Source organism: Gracilinanus agilis, chromosome 5, assembly GCF_016433145.1.
Source record: "Gracilinanus agilis isolate LMUSP501 chromosome 5, AgileGrace, whole genome shotgun sequence".
Lineage (NCBI taxonomy): Eukaryota > Metazoa > Chordata > Mammalia > Didelphimorphia > Didelphidae > Gracilinanus > Gracilinanus agilis.
The window spans coordinates 294,329,669-294,340,817 of record NC_058134.1 but is presented as its reverse complement, the minus strand read 5'-3'; the positions used below and the strand labels follow the sequence as shown (position 1 = coordinate 294,340,817).

The 11,149-nt window shown below is 39.9% G+C and overlaps 1 protein-coding gene across 1 annotated transcript; it reads left to right on the top strand.

The window, feature by feature from the left end:
• The first annotated feature begins 3,469 nt into the window (after window positions 1–3,469).
• Window positions 3,470–11,064, top strand: TEX49 (testis expressed 49). Its single transcript, XM_044678142.1, has 4 exons — window positions 3,470–3,531; window positions 8,078–8,229; window positions 8,844–8,988; window positions 10,527–11,064. Exons 1-4 carry the CDS (start codon window positions 3,470–3,472, stop codon window positions 10,573–10,575), a joined length of 408 nt encoding a protein of 135 aa, XP_044534077.1. The 3' UTR covers window positions 10,576–11,064.
• Window positions 11,065–11,149: the final 85 nt, after the last annotated feature.

The window sequence follows — 11,149 nt, the reverse complement described above, 5'->3', positions numbered from 1 at the left end:
TTGAGCGGCCTGTGGATGCTTTAGGAGCAGACATTTTAGTACACCCAACATTCTAGTGCAGGGGGAAAGCATTAATTTAGCTATTTCTTGGGACCACAAGCCATGGGAGAAAAGGAAGAATCTTTTGACCAATTAGTAGATGCACAACTGAAGGAACTACATCCATAATGATATTTTCAGGAGGCCCTAGCTAAATGGAAGGAGAGCTAAGTTTTTCCCTACAGAAGTATAAAAAAAGAAAATTGGATTACATTGGGCACCCAAGGGCAACAATAGTAACTCACATTTTTATAGCACCTTTGATATTTATAAAGTTCCACAACAATTCTATGAGGTAGCAAAAGTATTACTAACCCCATTTTATAGATGAGGAAACTAAGGTTCAGAGAAGTTAGATTGCTTGCTCTAAGTCATTTGGTTAGAGTCAAAACCAAGATTCTAATTTAGGTGTGAATTGAAGGGGAAAGCTTTTGCCACCATACTCTGCTTAATTTAAAAAGTATCAGATTCTTGCACATGGAATCAGTTTAGTAATCCCTTAGTAATTTCTTCAAAAAGATATACCCTGGGTCCTTTAATAGAGGGATGATAATGCTTAAAGGCTGGGCATTACTTGAAAGCACTGTTAGCTAAAGAAAGTTTTGTTTTGTTTTTTAAAGGTCAGAAAGAATAAAATTGCTAGGGCAGCCTGAGCTAAAATTATGAAGTAAACATTTTTAAATTTGGTGATCCCAGCCCTTCTTTCAACACAATCTATGGCAAGGACAGAAACCGTCTTATCCACACTGGAACTCTCCTCCTCCTCATTCTCTTATCTCTTCTCCCTCTCCCCTATTGCTACCAAACCTCCACCCCCACAGCACCAACTTCCAAGCTTTCCAGTTTCTCTTTTCTGTGTTGTCTTTCCTCATTAGAATTTAAGCTTGTTGAGAGAAGGAATTGTCTTGTTTGAATTTGCATGTAGTAAAGGCTTGATCTGTTTGGTAAACTTTTCCTCCTTAATGCTCCCAAAGCAGACCCTGTTGTTATTAAGTGTTAATTGATTCACACAGAGGTTAAATACTTTCCCTTGACAGACCACAGCAGTCTGAAAAAAGGATTTTCTACTTTTATCACCTCCATTTCAGAATCAATCAACTTAAAAAAAAAACCAAAAAACTTACCATCTATCTTAGAATTATTACTAACTAATATTCAATTGGGGTTAAGTGACTTGCCCAGGGTTCCATAGCTAGGGAGTATCTACTGCCATTTTAAAATCCAGAACCTCCTGTCTCCAAACCTGGCTCTCTATCCATTGAGCCACATAATTACTTCAGAATCAATCAACTTTGAAATTTAGATGGTTCAAAAATTCAGATGCATCTCAAGTGCCACCTCTTTCCAGATGCTTTTTCTCATCACCTCAGTTGAAAGTAATTCATAGCTTTACTAACTTCTTAACACTTAGTAGCTCTCCTGTAGCACTTGTCCACATTGATATTAATAGTGGCTTCTTCATAACAGGTATTGATAGTAGTACCTGTCCCAAGGGACAAATACCTTTTAATGAGAAAATATCCAAAGGCAATCAATCACTAAACTTTAATTAAGTACTCATTATGTGCTAGACACTGTGCTAAGAACAAAAAGAGGCAAAAGACAGCCCTCAAAAAGTTTACAATCTAAGGAAACTCTAAAGGAAGGAATCTCTTATGTGGAATTTTTAATTTTAGGCAGCTAGAGAGGAAAGTACGACCCTCCTAGGGCTTTTTGCAGTTCCAATATCTCTCCTACCTATTGATGAGGCCAGAACTGTCCCTAATCTTCCCATGGCTTTAAGATTTTATCCCATTTTTTAAAACTCGGAACACTTTTGGATGTCCCATAGTACTTTGTACTCATTTTTTACAGACTTAGTCTAGCCTACTTTTTATTATATTATTTATGAATCTCTCTTTTGAGTTTATAAACTCTTTGAAAGAAAGCTTGTTTTGTAGAGTGTTTCATACCTAGTTGATGTTCAGTTGCTTTAATATTTCAAAGATCTGTAATACCTTTTCTGTGTGTGTATTCCCTCCACTCCCAATCATGATCTTTATAATCTTCAAGGTTGGTATAGTTTAAAAAAAATTATTATTATTTAGTCACTCTGGCAATGAATCTCTTCTGGTTTGACTATTGTCAAGATGGAATTAGCTCTCCCTTATTTATTCTTTAGACTTTGGCCACTAAGAATGTGTACACCCCACCCCACTTAGGATTGAGTGGTGAGGGGGGAGGTCTGTGATCCACTTGTGCTGGTGAGTGACAAATCAGAAAGAACCGACTGCCCCCTGGGCAGTCCAAAGCGAGGTTGAGGCTGCCATTTGTCCAGGTAGAACTGGAGAATGGACACAGGAAGTGATGCAAAGAACTATCTTTTAAATATGATGGTAACTTCCTGTGAGGGGGATTTTGCCCTTTGAACTTGTCCTTGGAGGAGCTCCGTTTGAGACCTCAGACTGCTTCCTTTTGAATTGTCACGTGGGCGAGTGAAAGGCTGACTCCCTTTCCTTGGTTTTTCTGGAGGCACTAGCCTCCGAAGAGGCCTTGTGGCTACAAGCCTTGTTTAATTAACCTCTGTGCCCCCCTTTGCTAGAGCCTTTGAAGCCCTGCCTGGTTTGGACCTTCGGACCAAGCCGGAGTAACTCTCTCTCTCTCTCTCTCTCTCTCTCTCTCTCTCTCTCTCTCTCTCTCTCTCTCAATTTCCCTACTTTTACTCTTCCTATTTGTAAATAAACTACCATGAAAGTCATCCTGACTTGGGTCTTTAATTTGGAAATTGTGTAATCAATTCCTGGTGATCAAAACTCTTAAATATTCAGTCCAACCATAATTTTTACTTCTTACACTATCTTGTTCTTAGACATAATGTCCATCCTGGGATTGGCAACTTAATGTATGTAAAGCACTAATTCATTGGATCCCTCCTAAAAAACCAATGGGGTAGATATTACTAATAAGGAAACCAAAGTTTAGAGGGATTAAGTGATATGCCTATAGTCACACAGCTAGTAAATATCAGGTGAAAGATCTGAACCCCAGGTTTACCTGACCCTAGGTCCAAAACTGTAACCACCACACCATGTTGCCTCTCAAGATCATGTTTCTAAGATTACCTTTCAGTTCCCTTCCACCTGTAAATTGAACAAATCTATAATATCTTCTTTGTATTCTCCATACTGCAGTCTAATAAATTAAAGGAGGATGAAAGGGACCAATATCAATAACAAATAGTGTAGAGTAGCATTTTGAGGGCTCTGAGGGAAAAGGTATAAACATATAATTCCCCTTTTCTTCAGGCCTGTTTACTGAGCCTCAACAATGATCCTGAAAGCCTATCCTCATTAGCAGGATTGGTCATCACCAGGCCATCACCATAGTAACCAAAAACAGAGCTCAGAACTTCAAAGTTAGCTATACCACATCCAGTGAGGGAAGAGCTGGGATGGCATTCTTTGGCATAACTCTGTTGGGTTATCAGAATCCTTTTCTGAGCAAAAAGAAAGTGTGGGTGAAGGGAGAAGGAGAAGGGACAGGTAAGAGGAAAGCAGACAGGGTGATAAGAAAGGGAGGGACAAAAAGGAACCAATGGGCCAGCAAAAAAATGTCAGGCCTAATGGTTGCCAGATCTGGTTTTCCTACTCAGTGGGAAAATATTGCCCACTAGTACTCAGGCCTACAGCCTGGTATGTGGTATGTTGGCCATATTAGAAGATGGTTGACATCATTTGAAAACAACATTTGATGCTGATCTTTCCTTGCCCAGCCAAGAACATGGCTACTACTATAGTAAAAATGGCAAAACCATTGGGCTTAAAAGTCAGAAGATGAAATCAGGAAGAGGCTCCATCACTTACTAGCTGCCTCCTGAATTCTCTGAGCCTCAGTTTTGTCAACTTCAAATTCTGAATGTTACCTCACCAGAAGCTTTTATGAAACTTGAAGCCTTTAGAAATATGAACCATTTTTAGTATAACCATCTCATTTATAACTCCTGCCTCTTAATGGGATGAGTGAATGAAATCCTTTGATAAATCAATCCCTCTAGTCTAATACCTTCTCCTCGGGACTGTAACGGTTGAGAGTAGGAGCTTCTAGTTTGGAAAAAAACTTGCTTGATCTTCAAGTACAACAAATCCCTGGATTATGTCTAAGGGAATGAGCTATCAGTATAGCTGGCCAATATTACTTGATTCTCAGGATATTTAAAATGTATTCACTTTATACTGCTCAAGTCCTAGAAAGAGAGACTTAGATTCTCCCATTGGACAATGTTCTCAGAGAGGGAGCAAATCTATAGATTTCCCCAAGGACCAGACTCTCACTTTACCATCTGAGAGAATGGGCAGGAAAGAAAGACATGTTATATGTGTAGCAGTTAGCCTTTGGCCAGAAACAAATTGAATCCTGGTAAATGTAATAATGGGTTAAGAATAACTGAGAATGGGGTAACTAGATGGCACAGTGGATAGAGCACTAGGCCTACAGTTGGAAGGACCCGATTTCAAATCTAGCCTCAGACAATTCCTAGTTATTTGATCCCTGGGCAACTTAACCCTAACTGCCTAGCCCTTGCTGCTTCTGTGCCTTAGAATTGATACGAGGACAGAAGGTAAGGGTTATTTTTTTAATGGTTAAGAAGGCATAATGTAGAAATATTATTTTGACAGTAAGCTTATATGAATAATAGTGTGGAGGAGAGATTGTAAGAAGACAATCAATTAGAATTCTACTATCAAAAATCCAGGTGCTTGAATAGCAGTGGAAAAGGCAAGAAAGGGTCGAATGACAGAGACATTTCAGGGATAGATAGAAGGGCAACATTGTCAATTGACTGAGATTGTAGCAAAATTTTAAACCTGGATGACAGAAAATGAACGATACTGTTATTAAAAGGATCAGAAATGTCAGAAAGGAGGAGCAGATTTGAAAGGAAAGGTGATGAGCTGGGTTTGGACCTGCTGAATCTGAGGACCTGAAACATCCTCTCTATCTACAACTTGTTCACTGAACATTCTCTCCCCATTTCCCTCTGATACTCAACCACTCCAAATCCCAAGTGAACATGGGACAATTTAAATTTCAATTCAACATGTATTGAAAAGCATTGGACTAGGCAGTAATCAAGTTGAGGTGTCCTTGCTTTTAAGAAGTTTAGGGAGGTGGCTGGGTGGCTCAGTGGATTTAGAGCCAGGCCTGGAGACAGGAGGGTCCTAGGTTCAAATCTAGCCTCAGACACTTGCTAGCTGTGTGACCCTGGGCAAATTTTACTTAACCCCTGTATTGCCTAGCCCTTACCACTCTTCTGCCTTGGAAGCAATATTAATTCTAAGTTGGAAGAGAAGGGTTAAAAAAAAAAGTTTGGAATAGAAAAACATCTATTTCTAACCTTTAGAGGATAAAAAAAATTGTACTGTTTACCACTACCCCTGGCCCAACATATACAAAAACACACATACATGTTACAAACATACATACACATATGTGTGTATATTCACAGGCAAAATCTAGTTAAAATGAACATCAAAGGCAACCTTAGCAGGAGAAAGAAATAACAAAATATGTAATCTAAGGAGAGGTATTTAAGAGGGCACCAGGCATGAAGGGTGGATATTTTTTTTTTAAACCCTTAACTTCTATGTTTTGGCTCCAAGGCAGAAGAGTAGTAAGGGTAGGCAATGGGGGTCAAGTGACTTGCCCAGGGTCACACAGCTGGGAAGTGTCTGAGGCCAGATTTGAACCTAGAACCTCCCGTCTCTAGGCCTGACTCTCAATCCACTGAGCTACCCAGCTGCCCCTAGGGTGGGTATTTTATTGATCAATTGTATCTATATGAGTCTCAGCAGTCTGGTTGCAGTAGGAATGGGGCCAACTCAAAAAACTGGAGGGGAATGTAGGTTAAGAAACCAGATTCATGGCTAGGTCCTCCCCCAAAATGGATACTGTCTGTCATAGTGTGTCAGCTCAGCCTCTGTCCATGGAACCTGGATGATGATCTGACCTATAGTCTGATTCACATGGACCATGAAGCTTAATCTGTAAAACAAAGAATAATCTTCAGACTGAAAATGAATTCAAGGCAGCCTGAAAGAACTACATCTCAAGATACTAAAAGAACATGTAGATGTAATTGTTGAGCCTTGTCAGTGATTTTTTTTTTTAGGTTTAATATAAGAGAAATATTGCAAAACTGGAATTGGGCAAACTTTGTGCCAAATTTCAAAAAGGGGATCAAACTGGATACTTCAAATTATAGGCCAGTAACTGCAGCCTAAAGGTTTAAGAAGAGCCAAATCTCCTGGGTTATGACAAGGCTATTAAACAAGGAGATCGGGGAATGCTATTGGCAGCATGTTTGGATTTCAGCGAGCTATTTGACAAAATCTCTCAAGATATCCTGGTGGATAAAATGGGGTGGTATGGACTATATGATTGTACAGGAAAATAGTTTGGAACAAACTGAACAGACAGATCCACCCAAAGGTGCATCAGTGACAACCAGGAAGCCCCGCTCTACTGGAGGCCCGCATAGCTATCTCTGGTTCTGCTCAGTTCAATGTATTTTTTTTTATCGGTGACTTGTATTTAAGCCTGGATGGCCTAGCTTATCCAGTTTAACATTAGGCTGGAGTATATAGCGGATACAATAGATACGTGTTGGCAAACCTATGGCACACGTGCCAGAGTGTGCTAGAGGGGCTGCTCCCTTCCCCCTCTCCAAGTGTGACTGGGGACATTTCTCTCATCATCCTTACCTTTGCCCAGCAGCCCAATGAGCTTCCTCCCTCCCTTGTCTAGGGTGAGAGGGCAAGTCACATATAGCATGGGGGTTGCAGTTTGGGCACCGAGTCTCCAAGTTCTCTAAAAGGTTCACCATCATTCTATCATCGTCATAATAGAATCAGAATTCAAAAAAATTCCCTGGGTAGAATGGTAGACTGAAGTCAATGAGATCAAATGTAATAGAGCTAAATGTAAAATCCTAAAATCGGGTTTAACAATTCAACTCTACAAATGCAGGATCATAACAGGTAAGTAGGAAAGGTCTAGAAAGTAATTTATTTGAAGACCTAGTGGTTTTCAGTGAATTTACAGCCTCAATATAAGCCAGTAGTATGAGATGGCCTCCAAAAAAGCTAAAGCTTTAATAGAAGTACAGTATACAAAACATTTGAGGTAATTTTTCTACTTCTGAACTGATCAGTCCCTATCTAGAACATTATTTTATTTTATTTTTATTTTAAGTTTTTATTTTGAATATTTTCCCATAGCTACATATTTCATGTTCTTTCCCTCTCCAAACCCTCCTAACCCCCCTTAGCCGACGCACAATTCCACTGGGTTTTACATGTATCATTGATCAAGACCTAATTCTATATTATTGATAGTTGGACTAGAGTTATAGTTTAGTGTCTACGTCCCCAATAATATCCCCATCAGCCCATGTGTAGAACATTATTTTAAAAGAGACATTAATAGGCTGGAATACAGTCAGAAAATAGTGACCAGAACAATGAGGGTAAATCACTCAAAATCACATTAAATGAAGATGAATATAAGCTAAGAAATTAAAAATGTTTAATCAAAAAAAGAGAAAATTAAGGTAGAGCTGTCTTCAATTATCTAGAAATATTTGGGAGTCAGATTAGCATAATGGAGATTCCCAGTTTCATATGCAGTCAATTCTTTTTTTGTTTTTCTTTATATAGGAAAGTGTTAACATTTAATTGATGTTGGTCATGTTGATGAAAATGAAAAGGGAATTATTATTAATTTTAGCAAATCTAGAGTGCTAAGATACTTTCTGTTAGACCCCAGAGAGTCAAACTAGAAGAGGAGGGCAAATTTCAGATTAATATAAAAAAAACAAAACTTCCTAACAACGTCATTCAGAAATGGAATAATCTGCCTTGAGGTAGTGACTTTATCATCACTGGAAGCCTTCTAGAAGAAGCCGGATGATTATTTGTGTTTGATGACTATTTGTGTTTTAGAATAAATTTATGATTTGAACTCTGAATTCTCATAACTCTGCAGTTCTCCAACCTAGAAGCCCATTTGCTGTCACTACAGAGGAAGAGACTTCTAAGGAGCCAGTTTGCAGAACCAAGCTGCCCCCCATTATCCCAGGTGGAAATTACAGCGTACACCAGAACAGCAATATTAAGTACCATAGAGCCGTCCGGAGGGGACAATTAAAGACATGTAGGTCCTATTGTTTGGGTACTCTAGTGGTGAATGGAATGTGTCATTGGGAAGAAATCAAGGCAGAGGAAGAGCAGGTTGGAGGAGTGGGTTTTGGGGGGAAGATTGGCCAGAAAAAAGAAAATGGAATTCATCTATAAAACCAGTGAGATGATGAGTAGGGATGGAATTGTAGTCAGGAAGACCTGTTTGAATCTTGCTTCAGTTATGTAACATTGAACAAGTTGCTTAACCTCTATACTTCAGTTTCCTTATCTATAAAATGGGAATAATAACAGCCCCTCCCTCACAAGGTTCTTGTGAAGATAAAATTATAAATATAAATATGCACACAGATATTCAGATATATTGTACTTGCAAACTTTTAAGTACTACGTGTTTGCTATTAATATTCTATCAAAGCCCACCAAACAAGAAGTTTAAACTGCAAGAAAAAATGAGTTTAATTCAACTATAGTATCAAATAATAAACAGGATGGGGGACATTCCCCCCTCAGATTTCTCTCAAGCCTGGGAAGAAGCTTTAGTCAGTTTGGGCTGGAGTGAAGTGGTGGTTGGGATAATTCTGGACATTTCTTTCTGAGCCTCTCTCTCTCCATGACTCCACAATTTAGTCCACAATCAGCTCTTTGAAGAACCTCTGACGGATGCCCAGAATTTCAGTTTCTGGCTGTCACATGAACCTGGGAAACGCTCACATGACATTGCTCCATGGATGAAGACTCCAAGACATTGCATTATCAAGAGCTCTATAACCAGGTTTGGATGGAAGGGACTAGCTTAAGGGATAAACTGGGAAGTAAGCATGACCCTGCCCCTATGAGAAATTCTAAAGATAAGACTAGGCAGTTTGGGCTGTGCTTAGGACCCCTTAGTAGAGAAGGGCAGCTAAGGGAGTAAAGGAGGGAAATGGGGAAGGACAGTAGAGTGGATGTGTGCACTGGGGAGGGAGATTTTGTTAGCAGAGAACATCTATGGCCATCGTTTTTGACCAACTAACCTAGAAAGATTAAGTGGTGGTGAGAAGAGCGAGAAAATGAGCTGAGAGCTTAGGGATGGAAGAAGGAGCTCTACTTTTTTTTCTTTTTTTCATTTTTAGTAACTATCTTTTAATTAATTAATTAATTTTGAACATTTTCCCATGGTTACATGATTCATGTTCTATCCCTTCCCTCTTCCTACCCCCTCCCATAGCCAATGCACAATTCCACTGGGTTTTACGTGTGTCATTGAGCAAGACCTATTTCCATATTATTGATATTTGTGCTAGGGTGCTCATTTTGAGTCAGTATCCCTAATTATATCCCTATTCACCCATGTGATCAAGATGTTTTTCTTACATGTTTCTACTCCTATAGTTCTTCCTCTGAATGTGAATAGCGTTCTTTCTCATAGGTCTCATAGTTGTCCTGGACATTGCTGCTAGAGAAGTCCATTACATTCGATTGTACCACAGTGTATCAGTTTCTGTGTACAATGTTCTTCTGGCTCTGCTCCTTTCACTCTGCATCAGTTCCTGGAGGTCTTTCCAGTTCACATGGAATTCCTCCAGTTCATTATTCCTTTGAGCACAATAGTATTCTATCACCAACAGACACCACAATTTGTTCAGCCATTCCCCAATCGAAAGGCATCTCCTCATTTTCCAGTTTTTTGCCACCACAAAGAGCGCAGCTATAAATATTTTTGTACAAGTCTTTTTCCTTATGATCTCTTTGGGGTATGAACCCAGCAGTGGTATGTATGGCTGGATCAAAGGGTAGGCAGTCTTTTAGTGCTCTTTGGGCATAGTTCCAAATTGCCTTCCAGAATGGTTGGATCCATTCACAGCTCCACCAGCAATGCATTAGTCTCCTAATTTAGCCACATCCCTCCAACATTCATTACTCTCCCCTGCTGTCATTTTAGCCAATCTGCTAGGTGTGAGGTGGTACCTCAGAGTTGTTTTGATTTGCATTTCTTTAATTATTAGAGATTTAGAGGAGCTCTACTTTTCTTACCAAAAACAAGAGAAGCCTCACTCCAGCTCACTATTGATGTGTTGAAGGATCAAACACATTAGTCTAAATCCATCTGTGAATCTTTGGTCCATCTGTGAATGTCTGCAGCATGTGTGCATATTCCCTTGTTTTTCTGCTCGGCTCGAGTGACAGGGAATCACACACAGCACTCCTGCTGCTCTGGGGATTTAGCAGAAAGCAGCCTTGGGAACTATCATCACACTTCCCTTTTCCCTCCTTCCCTCCCTCTTTCTCCACCTAACCAGATTGAAATGAATTAACTTCTCCCTGCTCTAGGTTTGTGGATCACATGATTCTCCATGACCGCCTCTTCAGTTTATACTGATCTGGGGGAGCTGAAGGCTGGCCTGAGCCATGTGCCAAGGGCTGACATGCCAGAATGGATAGCTGGTGGGATACAAATACCTGGGGGTAGTCATTGGGAAAGAGAACACTAGCAAGGGAAGAGGGAGTGGGGAGGACTGGAAAATTATTCAAAAATCAGAAAATAAAATATATTTGAAATACGATGTGTATATTTGTGCCAGTACATGTGTTGGGGTTGTGTAAAGAAAATACTTATGGCCAAAGCCTATCCAGAACACAGGTATGAGAAGTCTAAGAGGCAAGAGCCTAGCCCCAGTGAAAAAAGTGGAGAATAAATTAGCAGGATCACATACTCGGAGCACGAAAGGAGAACAGGTCTGTGAGCATAAACTTTCCTACTTGGTGCTGAGGTATCTTTAGGTGCCTTTCTAGGCTCCTTGGAGAGGACGGTTTAGCCCAAAATGGAGCAAATGAGAAAAAGTAGATGAAACTTCTCTAGTTTTCTTCTAGGGTCAGGCTACTGTTAATACTAGCCCTTACCCACAAAGTGCTCCCACCCCCATTCCAATGCCCAGAACATTTCAGAATCAGCA

Bases quoted from the DNA above. Each gene is read 5' to 3' on its own strand.
- TEX49 (XM_044678142.1), top strand. From the start codon at position 3,470: ATGGCATTCTTTGGCATAACTCTGTTGGGTTATCAGAATCCTTTTCTG. The intron at 8,230-8,843 runs GTAGGTCCTATT...TCCACAATTTAG, and splicing joins GAGGGGACAATTAAAGACAT to TCCACAATCAGCTCTTTGAA. The intron at 8,989-10,526 runs GTTTGGATGGAA...TCCCTGCTCTAG, and splicing joins ATCAAGAGCTCTATAACCAG to GTTTGTGGATCACATGATTC.